Genomic DNA, 19,527 nt, shown 5'->3' on the forward strand with positions numbered 1-19,527 from the left:
TTTTTTTGGCCTATAATTGTGCATGTGTGTATTGGAGATGAGGGGTGTGCAGCATCTGCATCTTCAGTTTCATTCTTAAAAATAATCTTTCATTCTTCTTAGAAATCTTTCACCCTTCTAAGCAACCTCTGTGTCTCATTTGAAATATTTTAAAAGTATATTTTATTTATACAACAAAATTATTAAGATTGTGATAATCACAAAAGACTTCATATTTTACCAAAAAAAAAAACTTTTGTGGCTCTTTGCATCTGTTTAGAAATATGTGGCTCTTTGCATTTGTTTAGAAATATATGAATTTTTTTTCTGAACCTTTCCTCCAAAAAGTATTCTTTGATCATCAAAGTATAACCACTATTGTGTCCTTATTTATCCTAAAAATATAAGAATGAAAGCATGAGTAAATTCTGTCTCTGCTGTCTCTAGACAAACACATAATGTTGTACTTAAACTTAACTTTTACGTGGGATGCAGTCAGGGGACAGTCTGTCTAGAATCAGACAAACTGTCTAGAGTCAGACAGACTTGACTTCTTCACTTGGACAAGTTAAGTAACCTTTTAAGGTTTGACTTTCTCCTCTGTTAAGTGAAATAATAGTCATCTTTCTGTTTGTCTATAGTGCAGAATAGACAACCTGAAAGTATTACTGTTTTCTTCCCTTAGGAAGTAGAACTCCTCATTACCTTAATTAAATCAGAAAAAGGAAGCCTGGGTTTTACAGTAACCAAAGGCAGTCAGAGAATTGGTTGTTATGTTCATGATGTCATACAGGATCCAGCCAAAAGTGATGGAAGGCTAAAACCTGGGGACCGGCTCATAAAGGTGAGACATTTAAGAGGAATGGATTATTTGTGTAACTGTAGACAAAGAGCAAGCCAAAAAAAGAAGGTTGAATTATTGTAATACTGTATTTCTCTATTCGGTTTATGCTTTCTATTTCCACCACTTAAAAGTAAAGGCCTTTATATCGTTAACAGTTTGGGAAATTATTTTTAATTTGAAAGTCCTTTTAATCTCAGTTAAAGCATAAAACAAGCTGTCTTAGGTCTCAGGGACAGAAAGTTTAAATTACTTAGAGGATGAATTTCCTGGATTTGCAAAATAATGATGCATTTGTTAGGGATTTAACATTATTATTTCATTGTAATGGCTTGATCGTTGTGCCTATGATTTCCGTAATAAAGGGGATTACCAATAAATCAGAGATCACTGTTGTGAATCTCTTACTAGCTAATATATATTATAAATTAGGAAGATTATTATATTTTATTGGCAATTTAGCTTCTCTTTTCTAAACATTGTGATTCTCACTTGCTCCTTTCTTGGTTTTGTAGGTTAATGATACGGATGTTACTAATATGACTCACACAGATGCAGTTAATCTGCTCCGAGCTGCATCCAAAACAGTCAGATTACTTATTGGACGAGTTCTGGAATTACCCAGAATACCAATGTTGCCTCATTTGCTACCAGACATAACACTAACGTGCAACAAAGAGGAGTTGGGTAATGAAAAGTCAAACTTTGTACAATATGATTTTCTTGGTTAGCTTAAGAGTTAGTACTCTTATGACTGAGAAAACAAATATTTTCTATTCTTTCAAGGTTTTTCCTTATCTGGAGGTCATGACAGCCTTTATCAAGTGGTATATATTAGTGATATTAATCCAAGGTCCATCGCAGCCATTGAGGGTAATCTCCAGCTATTAGATGTCATCCATTATGTGAATGGAGTCAGCACACAAGGAATGACCTTGGAGGAAGTTAACAGAGCATTAGACATGTCACTTCCTTCATTGGTATTGAAAGCAACAAGGTACTCTGCAATTATTTATGAGTTTTGATTGTGCATGTGTGTGCATATCAGGTCATTGATTATACTTACATTCTCCGAAATTATATTACTGAATTAGTAATTCATAGACTACATTGGCAGGACTTAATAAATTTAAAACAGACTTCTTCATAGGCGATTTTGAGAACACTAAGGGAATAATAGAATGGTTACCACATTTATCAGTTAGGATGTTTTCACTTGCAAGTAATAGAAAATAGAACTCAACTTTTGTTTAAACAAGAGAGGGAATTTATTGGGAATTTTTTTTTTCTTTTTTAGACAAGAGTTTCACTCTTGTTGCCCAGGCTGGAGTACAGTGGTGCAATCTTGGCTCACTGCAACCTCCACCTCCCAGGTTCAAGCGGTTCTCCTGCCTCAGCCTCCCGAGTAGCTGGGACTACAGGTACCCGCCACCACACCTGGCTCATTTTTGTATTTTTAGTAGAGACACGGTTTCACCATGTTGGCCAGGCTGGTCTTGAACTCCTGACCTCAGGTGATCCCCCCGCCTTGGCCTCCCAAAGTGCTGGGATTATAGGCATGACCCACCCTGCCCAGCCCCAGATTTATTGGTTTATATTGGACTTTTAAATTTCCAGAGATAAGGTGATCATCAGGTGAAATCTGATCAGGGCTCTATCTTATTTGCTACTTTTAGTTATTTCCTCCTCCCTGTATCAGTTTTCTTTATGATAATCAAATGACTACATCATCTTCATACTTCCCACCTATATACCACATCACATCACCTAGAGCAGTATTCAAACAGAAATCTCACCAATCACTACTATTCAAGCAAGTAGCATTTTGCCTAAATTAAGGTCTATCTCTAAGTTGGAAGCAAGGGATAAGAATATACAGGTGCTCCTCATACAGTGGGGTTACATCCCAGTAAACCCATGGTAAATTGAAAATATCTTAAGTCAAAACCACGTTTAAAATACCTAGCCTACCAAACATCACAACTTATTAGCCTAGCCTAGACTACTGTAAACAGTTTTACATTACTTACATTACATTATCCTACAGTTGGACAAAATCATCTAACACAAAGCTTATTTTATAATAAAATGTTGAATATCTCATGTAATTTATTGACTACTGTACTGGAAATGAAACACAGGATGATTGTATGGGTATTCAAAGTATGGTTCCTACCAAATGTGTGTCACTTTTACAGTGTCATAAAGCTGCACCATTGTAAGTTGGGGACCATCAGTATTGATTGGCTTAAGCCAGTCCTGGCTCATTCCCAGAGCTGGGATAGGATTAATCCTACTGGAACCTCATGACTGCTACCCCTGAGGCATAGAACTACCACATCTACTCAACCTTATACAGTTTTACATTATAAAAAAAAATGCTAATAGCAACATTGCTTTCACTTATAATGGAAATAGATTGAGAAAATGTATTAGTTTCCTATTACTATTGTAAAAAATTACTATAAGTTTAGTGGCTTAAAATAACACGAGTTTATTACATTAACTTTCTGAAGGTCTGAAATACAAAATGGGCCTTCCTGTGGTAAAATCAAGGTGTCAGCAGGGCTGCATTCCTTCTGTAGGTCCCAGGAGAAAATCTGTTTTCCACCCTCTAGAGACTCCCCATACACCTTAGTTTATGGCTCACTTCCATCTTCAAAGCCAGCAACTGCAGCACCCTCTGCTTCTGCTGCCATATCTCTTTCTCTGACTCAGACTTTCCTGCCTCCCTCTTTTACTTATGAGGACCCCTGTGATTGTAACGGGCCCACCCAGATAATCCAAAATAACCTCCCCATATCAAAATCTGAACCTAATCATAGCTACAGTTTCTTTTGCCATATAAATAGTAATATCTTCAGAGGTTCTGAGGATTAGAACAGAATCATTAGAACATAAACATCTTGGAAGGGGATTATTCTGCCTACCACAATTTACAGGAATCCAGGCTTTCTAGATTACAGACTTAAGTTATATAAAGGGAAATTCTCATTTTTGTTTGTGAATTATTTCTTTTAAAGTATGGGGACTTGTTGATCAAATCGTTGATTATAAACTTGTTTATTCCTTCTGAACCTGTAAATTAGATTATGTACTTTTTTTCCCCTTGAACATAGTCTTTGACTTGATTCCTTCATATATTATCTAAAAATTGGATTGGCATACAATTGTTTTCATAGGTCTACTTGAATGTTAATTAGGAAGGGAGGGAAATCTTCAAACAATCTGGAAAGTATTTATGTGAAAATTAATATTTTTGCTAACTTTAAGTCCAACTGAATATTTTACCTCAAAATTAGTAGAGCACTCTTCAGCCCAGCCTTGAAGTAATTTTCTTTTGTCTTTCTGCTTTTATCTTAGCTGTAGTCACCAAAAATACAGTCATGGTAGTCACAATTACTTTCTCCTTCATTCTTCGTCTAGCTCTCTCTTCATTGTGTGTGTCTGCCCTCTTTTATTAAAGCCCATAGGGTAGCAATAATGGAGGGATGCATACTTGTAGTAATTATCTGTATGTCCACTTTCTAGAGACTCCTCATACTCCTTGGTTTATGACCTCCTTCCATAAAGGGAACTGTAAAGGGTTTGGAATTTTACTGTACTTGCAAGCTAATAAGCTAGCCTGTCTTTGTTACATGGATGCTGGCAGAAGACATAAAACTCCTGAATCAGAGATAAAAGACTATTACTAATGCATAGCAAGCAGCGTGAGCATGGCATCCATGTCAGTTCCACATGTCTTCCAGGTCCCACAAAAATGACATATGTGGGCCTGTGGATTTGTACACATGCAATGGGTTGTATTATAGGAGAGGAATGCTGTAAGAAGAGCCTTGGGAACCCACCATTTTATAGCAGTCTGTAAGAAAGCGTGTTTTTTGCTGGGGGAGAGAAGTTACCACATCCTTCATGGTTGCTCACTGCAGATATAACCTTAAGAAGTGGCCCAGATAAAGAAAAGGTCAGGACCTTGCATTTTGGGGCTAGTCAGCAAGAACACACAGGGGTACTCAGAACTTGAAATATATTGCGTCACCCAATACTGTACACCTTAGGCAACTCCCCTTTTCTCTCAATTATCAGCAACAATAAGATTGCATACTAATCTTCTTATTTCTAAGGTGCTATCTTTTTGGCTGTTTTGTACTTTGGGTGGTACCATTCTTCTTATAGTCCTTTGAATAGAAATATTTCATCTAGATTTTCACTTTAATTTAAAAGAAAAACACGTATCAAGGGCTTTAGATATATAAAACTTAATGATCTGTGACTTCTAAGTTATCTTTGAACTATTGACTAAGTGACAGTGAACTGAGTTATTAGATAATGAATATAGCAGTGTTTTCAATAGAAGGGGAAATAGGGTGATATGTTAAACTGAAGCCCAGAGAAAAACTACGTAAAGAAGTGATTCTTAACCTTTTTTGGGTCAAGAATATCTCCCGGGCCAGGTGCAGTGGCTCACACCTGTAATCTCAGCACTTGGGGAGGCCTAGGCAGGTGGATTGCTTGAACTCAGGAGTTTGAGACCAGCCTGGGCAACATGACAAAACCCCATCTCTACATAAAATACAAAAAAATAGCTGGGCGTGGTGGCACATGCGTGTGGTCCCAGCTACTTGGGAGGCTGAGGTGGGAGCATTGCTTGAGTCCAGGAGGATTGCTTGGGCCTGGGAGGTCAAGGCTACAATGTGCCAAGATAATTTACAGTAGTCTTTTTTTACAACACAGAAATGATCTTCCAGTGGTCCCCAGTTCAAAGAGGTCTGCTGTTTCAGCTCCAAAGCCAACCAAAGGCAGTGGTAAGGATATATTCATTTTACTGTACTCTCCTACGGTAATGGGAATGTAAAATGGCACATCCATTTTGGAAAACAGCTTGACAATTTCTTAAAAATTTTAAGTTACACCTAAAATATAATCCAGCTTTTCCACTGCCAGCTGTTCACTTGAAGAAAGTAAGCCTATACTCTACATAAAAAACTGGACAGAAATGTTTCTAGAAGTTACTTGTAATAGTCAAATTTGTAATAGACAGAAATGTTTCTAGAAGTTACTTGTAATAGCCAAAATTTGAAACAACTCAAATGTCCAAAATCTATTGAATTGATAAACCAAGTGTAGTATATCCAAACAATGAAAAACTACACAGCAATAAAAAAGAATGAACTATTGATACAAGCAAAAAAAGTAATTAAAATAACCTCATAATAAATGTTCTGAGTTAAATAAGCCAGAGCAAAAAAAAAAAATAGTTCATACTGTATGATTCTATTACAGAGTTGTAGACAATGCAAATTATAGTGACAGCAGCTCGGTGATTATGTGGGACAAACAGGGAAGGAAGCATTTAGGGGAACAAGAGAGAGAGATTACAAATAATAAACTATTATGTTTCATACTATGCCAATATGATTATTTTGAACCAGTGGTGTATTATTGCTATATTTTTTATTTTTCTTAGAAGTTTAATAATATTTTTCTTGCAAGGAATATTAAAACCCATTCTTGGACTCTTTGTAACATCATCCACAGAATTCTAAAGATTTGTCTATAAAATTCCATCTCAGTTTTATCTTTCTAGGCAGAATTATTTTGGGGTCTTCCCCAAAAGAGGTTTTTTTTTTTTTTTTTTTTTTTTTTTTTTTGAGACGGAGTCTCGCTCTGTCGCCCGGGCTGGAGTGCAGTGACCGGATCTTAGCTCACTGCAAGCTCCGCCTCCCGGGTTTACGCCATTCTCCTGCCTCAGCCTCCCGAGTAGGTTCTTAAATGTACTTACCTATATTTGTTTCTTTCTTTGTTTTCTTATAAAGTTTTCCAAACTCTACCATATTTTTCTCAGTCTCTTGAAAATATAATTTAATGAATGAAGTTATGTTTAAATATGTGATGTTTTAACTGTAAGTGAAACATAATCTCCTTTTTAATATATTGAATTGTAATGATAGCTAAGGATTAAAATTAACATTTGGCTTAAAAATATATTAAAAGTTCTTTTCTGTTTTACCCATAATTTATTTTCCTGTGTTGAATTGATAGTCTTTTTGAAANTGAAAATATAATTTAATGAATGAAGTTATGTTTAAATATGTGATGTTTTAACTGTAAGTGAAACATAATCTCCTTTTAATATATTGAATTGTAATGATAGCTAAGGATTAAAATTAACATTTGGCTTAAAATATATTAAAAGTTCTTTTCTGTTTTACCCATAATTTATTTTCCTGTGTTGAATTGATAGTCTTTTTGAAATCAGACTTTAAAAATCGTACTACCTTCTTTTAAATAGTAAATTGAACATAGTTAAGCACCTGTGATGGCTCACCCATTCAATGGGAGAAATTATAATCAGTGTCTCACACGAACCATTCAGCCCAAACTAGCTTTTATGTGTACTATTTTTTTTAAGAAATTAGCTTTTTCCTCACGCCTGTAATCCCAGCACTTTGCAAGGCTGAGGCAGGCGGATCACAAGGTCAGGAGATCGAGACCATCCTGGCCAACATGCTGAAATCCCGTCTCTGCTAAAAATACAAAAATTAGCTGGGCATGGTGGTACATGCCTGTAATCCCAGATACTTGGGAGGCTGAGGCAGGAGAATCACTTGAACCAGGGAGTCAGAGGTTGCAGTGAGCTGAGATCGCGCCTGGCAAGAGAGCGTGACTCTGTCTGGGAAAAAAAAAAAGAAAAGAAAAGAAATTAGCTTTTCCTTGGGATAAACCCCAAAATATTAAAGCTTTGGAATCAAATAATATTCCATTTATTTGTTTTTTAATCATTTTGTAATATGAATTATTTTAGTATACTAATAAAAATAACAACATCCCAGAAATGTGAGTTTTCTTTAATTATTTTGATATCCCTCTTGTGGTTTGGATTGGCCCATCCCCTTACTTCCTATATTGTCCTTTCAGGTTCCTATAGTGTGGGATCTTGCAGCCAGCCTGCCCTCACTCCTAATGATTCATTCTCCACGGTAAGAAGAAGTCCACCCTCTTTCATGTCATACCTCCTTATCTAAGTAACAGCATGTTTGTGTTTTGAACCAAATTGATTTCATATTTAAATATTTGTCTTCTTTAGATATTCATATTAATAGTAAGGCTATATTTTACTGAACTAATAGGCCTTGCTAAGTAAATCATACAACATAGAGCCTCACATAGGTAACCGTATGTCATTTCGCACGCACTCAGCTTTTAAATACACTAACCAGTTAAATAGATAACTTTAGTGCAGAGATTTTTCTTACTAATATGTAAAATTCTTTTGATTGTCTCTTAGACAATGGGAAGAGAAGAATAATATAATTAAGAGTGGAATTGTTCCTTTGGGCTATTTTTGGCGAGCAGTAACCTTCAAGTTCAAATCTGTGCAACCAGTGAGGAAAAAACAGAAGTAGCAAATAAATAAATAAATAATAGGTTTACTTGCTTTTGAAAGACTTAGAAAATGCTTTACCAAATGATTAAATGAGACAGCTTTAATCATTTAAGATTAGCACAGAGAAATCTAGGGCTGACTTAACAAAACTAATACATAGTTAAATTTCCATTTCATGCTCTCTTTAAGTCTACTTATATGCCCATTTGTGTGGCTAACATCCCTTTTTGTGATTTTCCTCCTGGTTTGTAATTACATTTCTGCAATGATCACAGCTGGATCTTCATTTCATGGAATTGTTTTATTCCACATGCATCCCATACAATATGTTCTGAACTTCAATATGGAATGGCTTGCCATGTAAAATGCAGCACTGAGGGATTGCTCTTTTATTAATCTGAAAGTCTTTTTTTTTGTGTGTGTGTGTGAGCCAAAGATTGATTTATTCATTTCTTGCATTTGAAGTACTCTTCAATAACATCCTTGGCCTGAGACTCCTTTCCATAGTCCTTAACTACTACACAACTGCAACCAACCACTTTACGGGGTTTCCCCTCTCTGTCAATTTTACAGAGGCCTACCCATTCTCCTAGTTTCTTGTTGTCATCAACCTTAATTAGGTTGATCTGGTGTTCAGCACAAAGGGCCTCCACCAACTTGACATACATAGGCTCATCACAGTTGGATGCAAGCACACAAAGATGGGCTTGGCGCTTGTCTAAGGCTTTGGCAGCTTCGCGAATTCCACGTGCTAGGCCATCGTGGATGAGGGCTGTCTTCAGCACCTCTTGTAAGGCAGTGTTAACGTCCATTACACCTCCAGCAGCAATGCCTTCCTCGGCCATGGCGGTGGGTTACGGGTGAAGCGAATCTTGAACGCACCCAAGCCTCCGCCTCGGCGCGACTCCGCGGCGGCAGGGAAAGAGCTAATCTGAAAGTCTTACTATGTCAACATGAGCTGGCTTTAGTGTGGAAGGAGAAAAATAATTTCATGACCAGAATTCCAAAATTCTACACCTTTCATTTCATTATGTTGTCTCACACTTGTGACTTGGTCTAGCAAGCCATGAAAAGATAATTACAGCAGAACATTTTAAGGCAGTAATGATTGAGACATAAAAACAAAAATTTTTTGTTATTTGTATGTGTTGAAATTGAGCTACAGCAACACTCACTATTCATTCACTATGAAGACATTATTCGGAATGTCTTCAATTTCACATAGCAAAGCAACTGAATTTGCCTGTATTTCTAGTAGTATTCACACTGTATAGTGCTCTTCTTTTTAAATAATCAGCATGTTGCTGAAAGAAAGAAGAGTAGAGTTTTTGTTAAATTAACATAAAACCCTAGAAACCAAGACTTTTGCTGTTCGTGGCTGCCAGGATTTTTTTGTTAAAATCTTCCAGGAAGTCTCCCAGACAATACTCTGTCGTTGAATGCTAATATCTATACTATTAATTTCTCATTGAGAATGGAGTTTCATAATCCAGTGAAGCTTTTGATATTATATTACCATTATTTATTTTAAAATTCTATTGCATCTACCATGTATACTTTTATCTTAATAGAATGAGTGAAACCTTTAGAATAAAGCGCAACCTTTTATTTGTATAAAATTATTTTAATTTATTCCAAGCATTTATTTTTGCATTTTTTTCAAGTCATTTTTCTTTTGATAGGGTATGCTCCATGAAGTGCTTCACAGTTGAACATTGCATTCAAAATTTACATTCTATTCAATAATTATTCTATTGTTACGAATTCATTGTCTTAAATTTATATGAGACTTAGACTAGATTTGAAAGTCTTTATACCTAATAGATTATCAGGTCACTAAATTAGAGACTATATCCATGTAATAGACTGTTGAACATTGCGTTCAAAATTTACATTCTATTCAATAATTATTCTATTGTTATGAATTCATTGTTTTTCTTAAATTTATATGAGACATAGACTAGATTTGAAAATCTTTATACCTAATAGATTATCAGGTCACTAAATTGGAGACTATATCCATGTAATAGACTCAGAAGTACTTGAAAAGTTGGTATTTTCTCTTTCCCTCAACTTCTAAGCTTTAATAGTCCTATTAAACTTTTTTTAAATTGTATGAAAAACAAGTCTTACAAAATTGCTTCAAAAAAGAGATGTCTTCAGTCAGATATTTTAAGAAGTACTACATAATAGAGTTCTCTTTTAGCAACTCAAAGTTTGTATTAGCAAGGACTGTGAAAATTCCTGGAATAAAAATTTTGAGTTAATGTTGTTTCACCTAGTGTTTCCAGATATATTTAATGATGGGAAGCCCCATGCCCTATGCACATTGCATTGCACTGATATTTCCTTCAAACACTGATCTAAGGTGGAGAGACATAAAATGGATCTTGTACTAAGAAAGAAGAGGAGAGAGACAATGTGCAGTTCCCCCGATCCTGGAAGTTAGTAAAATACTATCTGATGATTTGCTTTGGTTTTATGCTTTAGGTTGATGGGGAAGAAATAAATGAAATCTCGTACCCCAAAGGAAAATGTTCTACTTATCAGATAAAGGGATCACCAAACTTGGCTCTGTCCAAAGGTAGTTTTCCAAATCAGTCATCTAATTACTCTAAATGCCCTAATAACTCAGGTAATTAAAAAAAATAGGTATCCTCTTTTCTTTGCTTTATGTATTACTGTAGCTTTAAAGGGAAAGATTATTGCTCAAATAAACAAAAGAACAATATACAAATGTCCCAGTATTCATTCTCGTCTCTGAGACTGATTTTTTTTAAGTGATTGAAAAGATAGCTGCTGTGTTCTACAGTGTTTCTTATATTTTATGAAGTAGCAATTCACAGGCTACCTAATAGTTTAGAAAAAATGTCTTGAGGATGTTTTGTCTGATCTATTATATCCTTAATCTTTGTAACATAACTTTGTTTCTTTCATGAATTAATACATTGAGAGTCATTTAAGAAAATAAACATTAAATTATTAATGCCTTGTGAAAAGCCATATCACCAACATTGATTTTGGTTTATTCTTTGTAATTTGCATTTGTGTGGTCTTTCGTCATAGCAGCCAGGGTAGTTTTAGAACTAAAAATGACTGGATCACATTAGTGTAAACTACTTTTCCAGTCATTGCTACTTTTAAAATTGGTTGCTTAAAATTTGAATGCACCTAGCAAATTCTATTTAACGCCTTGTCCCTTTCTCATGTCAATATTTTTAAAGTAAAATCCCATGTAAATTATTATTTTTCAAGAATCCTATATACAAGAAGATGACATTTATGATGATCCCCAAGAAGCTGAAGTTATCCAGTCTCTGCTGGATGTTGTGGATGAGGAAGCCCAGAATCTTTTAAACCAAAATAATGCAGCAGGAAACTCCTGTGTTCCAGGTACATGAACCAGATGAACAAATTAGTATACTATGGAGTACAAGAACATCTCTAGGGAGCATTTTTTGAGTAAATATGTAATGCATTAGTTCTTCCTCTATTCCTCATTAGTGTGTATATTTCAGAAACAAAATAGAATTTATCTCCTTTTTTTTAATCTTCCATATTTGTAAGTGGGTTACCTTATTAGTGAGATCTCCAAATGTATCATTTATATCATGAATTTTACTTCTAGAAGTGTTAGTCCAAACATTTTCCCCCAGCCATTCTCATTTTAATTTTAGTAGATAATTGTAACCGGAAATTTTATACTGATATATACTTGATCATTTCTTCCTAACTTTTCTAGTTAAAACATTGAAACTATTTATGGATACTGGTTTATACACTGCCTTCTTTTGCAGGCAAATGAAAACTTTTCTACCTCCTCAATAGTTTTATTAATTCATCTTGGCCTATATATTCCTCTCTCAGGTACATTAAAGATGAATGGGAAGTTATCAGCAGAGAGAACAGAAGATACAGACTGCGATGGTTCACCTTTACCTGAGTATCTTACTGAGGTAACAGTAATACTTAAACAACCTAGGATACGTCAACTTGTTAGAATTATGGGTTTTAACCCAGAAGGTGAAATAATCAGAGATTATTTCCTGTTTTACGCAAAAATTAAATATAGGAGGAAAACAGATTAATTTCATGTGTTACATTACAGTGTCATCCTATCCTAGTGAAAGAATCATTACACAAATTTTCTCAAATTAAAAAATATAGAAAAAAAAAATTGGTTTTCAAAAATGTAATGCTAAACTTTCTAAATTATTCTTTAAAACCTTAAAACTTAGGATCTTCTAGGACATTAGACTAAGGAAAAGCATGAAATAGTGGATAAATTATATTTAAGGTTCTTCAAACTCAGCATCACCCTATGTATACAAATCTGACCTTGCTTAATATTCTGGGATAATTCTTCTCATTATCCTTCTTAATCTTCCTGCTTCATATCTTCAAAATTATCAAAACTGTGCTGGTTTGAATGTTCTTACACTAGTTATCATGCATGCTTGTACTTACAATCTCATTCATACGTAACTGTTCATTAAATATTTACAAATAGTGTATATATATATACACGGAAGCTTATGACTGATAAGTATGTATTTCTCAAGCTACAAAAATAATCATACAAATATTAGATATCTCAAAATGTGACATTCGCTAGTGGTTTTTCTTAAGATGCACTTTCATATAATCAGAATATTAATAATTATTGTAAAAATAGGCTCTTTAGAAAAGGTTTTCTGAACATTTTAAGTCATGACTTTATCACATTTTTATTAATATTTAATAGTAACATTAAAATGCCCCTTAAAGTGTATGTTGTAGTGTCTTTTAACTAAGAAAGTAAAAATCTTTAATTGCCGTTTCAGAAATGTGATGTAGGCTGAGCGCATTGGCTCATGGCAGTAATCCCAGCACTTTTGAAAGGCCGAGGAGGGCAGATCACTTGAGGTCAGGAGTTCAAGACCAGCCTGGCCAACATGGTGAAACCCTGTCCAAAAATATAAAAAATTAGCCAGATGTGGTGGTGCACGCCTGTAATCCCAGCCCCTCAGGAGTCTGAGGCAGGAGAACCACTTGAACCCAGGAGGCAGAGGTTGCAGTGAGCAGAGATCATGCCACTGCACTTCAGCCTGTGCAATAGATCGAGACTCAGTCCCCAAAAAAAAAAGTCATGTCACATGCTTTTTCTTTTAAAGAATAAGGAAAGCTTGTTAACATAATATAGATTCTCATTTATCCTGAGCTATGACTGTTTTATGGCAGAAAACTTCTTTCAAGTTATCTTTTTTTATTATTTTCATTATGAAAATATATTACATCCTTACTGTAAAAAAGTTTCCAACAGAATCTTCAAAAATGTAAGTCCCAGCCAGGTATGGTGACTCGTGCCCGTAACCTCAACACTCTGGGAGGCCGAGGTGGGCTGATCACCTGAGGTTGGGAGTTCAAGACCAGCCTGACCAACATGGAGAAACCCCGTCTCTACTAAAAATACAAAATTAGCTGGGCAAGGTGGTGCATGCCTGTAATCCCAGCTACTTGGGAGGCTGAGGCAGGAGAATCGCTTGAACCTGGGAGGCAGAGTTTGCAGTGAGCCAAAATCACGCCACTGCACTCCAGCCTGGGCAACAAGAGTGAGACTCTGTCTCAAAAAAAAAAAGTAGGTCCCTTTTAAAACATATTTATCTTATTCATCTGAGGTAGCTATTGTTAAAAATTTTGATTTCTACCTTTCTACTGTGTATATCAAAACATAAATATTTGTATACATACATAATTTTTTAATATACATTTTATCACATGGTTCTGAATTTGGTTTTCACTTAAGAATTGATCATTACCCTCTTTCCATGTGAGATGTATAAATTTGCCTCATACTTTTTAATGACTTCCTATTATTTTATTGTAAGGTTATACCATAATTTATTAAATTGGCCATCTGTTGATGAATTTTAGATTTCCTTTTTGTCAGTAAGAGGACACAAATTATTAGGAACTATATAATTGTCTTGCCACTGAAGTACAGATAGATCCTGCAAATACATGCATTGAGAATACATTTTGGGCTAGATATATTAAATTAGTACTTCCTGAATATATGGGACTTCTGCTTTAGAATCTATTTTAAATAATGGTAAACAAAGCAAAGAAAGTGAGGGAACAAATTTAGGAAAGGAGTAACAGGGATCTTAGATTAAAACATTTAAAATTTTTATTTGTATCTAATTCTAGGAACATGTTTAAATCACTATGGCAATTATATTCATAAGCAGACAAATTTAAAATTTGCAAATATGACTAATCTCCCCTAGCTGAAAGAAGACCGAGCTAGCATTCTGGAAAAGTTTTCTGTTTCATCTTATATTTCTAGAATATTACCTATATTTTAGAACTGGCTAGTTTTAAGAATTATTTAGAACTTCTGATAATAGTCTTTTATAAGTGCTTGAAATCACCCTAAACAAATTGTGTATTATTTACTGAATTGGTTCTAACAGTATATTCTGTAACTTTGAAAGTTTTATCATGTACCAAAAGTTAAGATGCTAACCATTGGTATTAAAAAGTATAGGAATATAGGAATATCTTCTTATAGAAGAAAGATTATACATGATAGCTATTTATACATTCATTGTGTTTCTCATTCAGTATTGTAATTGTCTGTACTCTTTAGTACCTCTTAGTGAAGTACTTTAGGTCAATGCCTATGTCTTATTTAAGAATGAAAGAATGAATGCTAATCATATACATTACTATAAATTATTGTCTACAGTTTCAAAACCATTTAGCTATTGAACTCATTTGACTAATTTTGCTGGAGATGATGGGGTAAGAAGAGGTGTTAGGGTTTCTGTCCTAAATTTGCTTGTCCACTCTGGTAGTCAACTTGAGAGAAGTACACATGTAAATAAGTAAATGTAATTTTTAAAAAGCTGTAGAAACATTCTATTAAATGTTTATATGGAGTTCAGTGGGAGCTACAAAGAAGGGAAAATGGTCGGGGCTACACAGGAGTAGGTAGATAAAGTTATTAAAGCTTTCTAAAGAATTAGCATCTTAAAGGTGTTTGATAGTTAAGATAAGCTGGGAAAAAGTATTCCATACATACTGTGGAGCTGCTTAGCAGAGGAATGAAGGTATAGATGAGCCTGGAACATTCAGGACACTAAGTCATTGCAAGTAGGGTATCACAGGGTGTCTTGAAAGCTAAGCCTAAAAAGATAGGCAAGGTGTTAGTTCATTAAGTGACTTACATGCCATGCCAAGGAATTTGATCTTTCCACATCTCTTGCCACTGAAATGAATCAATATGCTTTCTAATTCTGGTTATTTTTTAATGGTTTTAATTTCTTCAAACATATTCTTCTTAGGTAGTGTTTTTAATTTCTTAAGCAAAAACAAGGCAAAACTTTCAGTGACTCTCCAGCACCTGAGGATAATCCTGCTTGACTGTTGGATCTCAGAAGGACTGGCTTTATGGGCATTCAACCAGTGCAATCACACAGAACCCTGTGCTTATAAGAGCCTCCTACTTCGAATATGCTATAGTGCTGTACCATCCCCAACTTGAAGTTCTTAATAAGTTTTTAACAAGAGGTCTCTTACTTGCATGTGGCTCCTGGCACTGCAAATTATGTAGTTCATCCTAGATCCAGGAGATATCTCCTCTACTCTCAAGTTACTGGATCTGGATTCCTTGAGCACTAGGATTGTAAAATAACCTTCAAATGGGCTGACCACTCTTTTAAAAAATCTTAAGTATATTCAGTGAGGCAGTACCACAGCTGCCTCCTCTTCCAAAGGTCCTTCAGTCCATACTGACAAGAAACTGAAGGCCAGTCTTCTTAACCAACCCTCCCCCATACACAAGTGAACTTTACAAAAATAGTAGTAATTGGTTAATACAGGTATCACTGTAGCTTATTTCTAATTGAGTTTTACCTCACCATTTTCATTTAATAATAGTATTATTAAAATTTTCATATTTATAACAGCATTTGACTCTTATAAAAGGCTTTGTACTTTCTAAAATCATTATACACATGCTATATTCTTAGACCAGGATTGTAATGGGAAATAAGAAATGCAAATGACTTTAGTTGGAAAAAAAATTTAATCCAGACTAAAATGAGCAGCTTCTCAAAACAGATGAGGTCTAGGAAGTTTCCTTTTAGTTGACAGTGGATTAAAATCTTTTTCCTTCTACTGTAGAAGTTCTACATTTACATCAACTAAATTGAAATTATTATCAGGGTAATTTAATTATGGTACTTTTTAACTCTACAAAGTCTGTAACTGAAAGGTCATATTACAGGTGTCATTTTTATTAAATGGATGTAATAAACTAGGTCTCAGACATACGCATGTGTGGGCACACAGTGGTGAACAGACCGACATGATTCCTGCCTTGGTAGAGCTTACTAATGGAGAGGAAAGGAGGAAAAAATCAAACACACAAATAAATATGTAATTACAAGTTGCATTAAAGTCTGTGAAGTTTGTTTGTTGTTTTTAAGTGCCACACACACAAAAAAAAGAATAACCAAGGAAACTTGCTTTAGATTGGGTTGATAGAAAACATCTTCAGGAGGAAAAGACACCATCAGAAGGGCTTTGTGGTAAGAAGGGATGAGTGATTTTGAAGAACTAAAAGACCCATGAATTTGAAGCCTAGTGGATAAAGGGGAGATTATAAAAGTAGACAGGGGCCAGATAATTCAGGGTCTTCAAGGGAATTTCCTATTTGTTAAGAAAATTTGTCCTCATAAAGGTTCAATCGTATAATTTACTAACCATTTAAGAATACAATTTGGGGGTGGTCACTTCCAAAATGGCTGAATAAGAACAGCTCCAGTCTGCACCTCCTAGCAAGATCGATGCAGAAGATGGGTGATTTCTGCGTTTCCAACTGAGGTATCTGGTTCATCTCAATGGGACCCATTGGACAGTGGGTGCAGCCTATGGAGGGTGAGCTGAATCAGGGTGGGGCATCACCTCACCCAGGAAGCACAGGGGGTCAGGGGATTTCCCTTTCCTAGCCAAGGAAAGCTGTGACAGACTGTACCTGGAGAAACGGTACACCCCTGACCAAATACTGCACGTTTGCCACAGACCCAGCAACCAGCAGACCAGAAGATACCCTCCGATGTCTGGCTCAGCGGGTCCCATGCCCACGGAGCCTTGCTCACTGCTAGCACAGCCATCTGAGATCAACCTGCAACACTACAGCTTGACCAGTGGGAGGCATCCACCATTGCTGAGGCTTGAGTAGCTCACAGTGTAAACAAAGCTGCTGGGAAGTTCAAATGGGACGGAGTCCACCGCAGCTCAGCAAGGCCTACTGCCTCTCTAGATTCCACCTCTGGGGGCAGGGCAGAGCAGAACAAAAGGCAGCAGACAGCTTCTCCAGACTTAAATGTCCCTGTCTGACAGCTCTGAAGAGAGCAGTGGTTCTCTCAGCACGCTATTCGAACTCTGAGAACAGACAGACTGCCTCCCCAAGCGGGTCCCTAATCCCCATGTAGCCTGACTGTGAGACACCTCCCAGTAGGGGTTGACAGACACGTCAAACAGGCAGGTGTCCCTCTGGGACGAAGCTTCCAGAGGAAGGATCAGGCAGCAATATTTGCTGTTCTACAGCCTCTGCTGGTGATACTCAGGCAAACAGGGTCTGGAGTGGACCCCCAGCAAACTCCAACAGACCTGCAGCTGAGGGACCTGACTGAAGGAAAACTAGCAAACAGAAAGGAATAGCATCAACATCAACAAAAAGGTCATCCACTCCAAAACCCTATCTGTAGGTCACCAACATCTAAGACCAAAGGTAAAGAAAACCACAAAGATGGGGAGAAACCAGAGCAGAAAAGCGGAAAATTCCAAAAACCAGAGCGCCTCTTCTCCTTCAAAGGATCGCAGCCCCTCGCCAGCAAGGGAACAAAACTGAACAGAGAATGAGTTTGACGAGTTGACAGAAACAGGCTTCAGAAGGTCGGTAACAACAAACTACTCCAAACTAAAGGAGCATGTTCTAACCCATCACAAGCAAGCTAAAAACCTTGAAAAAAGGTTAGACAAATGGCTGACTAGAATAAACAGTGTAGATAAGACCTTAAATGACCTGATGGAGCTGAAAACCATGGCACGAGAACTTCATGACGCATGCATGAGCTTCAGTAGCCGATTCAATCAAGTAAAAGAAAGGATATCAGTGATTGAAGATCAAAGTAATGAAATAAAGCAAGAAGATTAGAGAAGAAAGAGTGAAAAGAAACAAACAAACACTCATAGAAATATGAGACTATGTGAAAAGACCAAATCTATATTTGATTGGTGTACTGGAAAGGACGGGGAGAATGGAACCAAGTTGGAAAACACTCTGCAGGATATTACTCAGGAGAACTTCCCCATCCTAGCAAGGCAGGCCAACATTCAAATTCAGGAAATACAGAGAACACCACAAAGGTACTCCTAGAGAAGAGCAACCCCAAGACACCTAATTGTCAGATTCACCAAGGTTGAAACGAAGGAAAAAATGTTAAGGCAGCCAGAGAGAAAGGTCAGGTTACCCACAAAGGGAAGCCCATCAGAATAACAATGGATCTCTCACCAGAAAGCCTACAAGCCAGAAGAGAGTGGGGGCCAATATTCAACATTCTTAAAGAAAAGAATTTTCAACTCAGAATCTCATATCCAGCCAAACTACACTTCATAAGTGAAGGAGAAATAAAATCCTTTACAGACAAGCAAATGCTGAGAGATTTTGTCACCACCAGGCCTGCCTTACAAGAGCTCCTGAAGGAAGCACTAAACATGGAAAGGAATAACTAGTACCAGCCACTGCAAAAACACCCCAAATGGTAAAGACTATCGAGGCTAGGAAGAAACTGCATCAATTAACAGGCAAAATAGCCAGATAACATCATAATGACAGGATCACATTCACACATAACAATATTAACCTTAAATGTAAATGGACTAAATGCCCCAATTAAAGACACAGATTGGCAAATAGGATAAAGAGTCAAGACCCATCGGTGTGCTGTATTCAGGAGACCCATCTCACATGCAGTGATGTGCATAACCTCAAAATAAAGGGATGGAGGAAGATCTACCAAGCAAATGGAAAACAAAAAAAAAAAGCAGGGGTTGCAATCCTAGTCTCTGATAAAACAGACTTTAAACCAACAAAGATCAAAAAAGACGAAGAAATCCATTACATAATGGTAAAGGGATCAATTCAACAAGAAGAGCTAAATATCCTAAATATATATACACCCAATACAGGAGCACCCAGATTCATAAAGCAAGTCTTTAGAGACCTACAAAGAGACTTATACTCCCATACAATAATAATGGGAGACTT

The 19,527-nt window shown here is 36.2% G+C and overlaps 2 protein-coding genes across 2 annotated transcripts in view; one reads left to right on the forward strand and one right to left on the reverse strand.

Moving 5' to 3' along the window:
* Positions 1-19,527, forward strand: part of PTPN13 (protein tyrosine phosphatase non-receptor type 13) — a 223,018-nt gene that overhangs the window by 176,729 nt on the left and 26,762 nt on the right. The window contains 8 exon segments of the mRNA XM_017860030.1: positions 665-823; positions 1,336-1,507; positions 1,607-1,817; positions 5,555-5,625; positions 7,739-7,800; positions 10,698-10,791; positions 11,463-11,600; positions 12,075-12,163. Of these exon segments, the coding sequence (XP_017715519.1) occupies positions 665-823; positions 1,336-1,507; positions 1,607-1,817; positions 5,555-5,625; positions 7,739-7,800; positions 10,698-10,791; positions 11,463-11,600; positions 12,075-12,163 (996 nt within the window).
* Positions 8,632-9,128, reverse strand: LOC108520621 (40S ribosomal protein S12). Its single transcript, XM_017860048.1, has one exon. It carries the CDS (start codon positions 9,050-9,052, stop codon positions 8,654-8,656), a length of 399 nt encoding a protein of 132 aa, XP_017715537.1. The 5' UTR covers positions 9,053-9,128; the 3' UTR covers positions 8,632-8,653.

Source organism: Rhinopithecus bieti, unplaced genomic scaffold, assembly GCF_001698545.2.
Source record: "Rhinopithecus bieti isolate Rb0 unplaced genomic scaffold, ASM169854v2 scaffold_52099, whole genome shotgun sequence".
Lineage (NCBI taxonomy): Eukaryota > Metazoa > Chordata > Mammalia > Primates > Cercopithecidae > Rhinopithecus > Rhinopithecus bieti.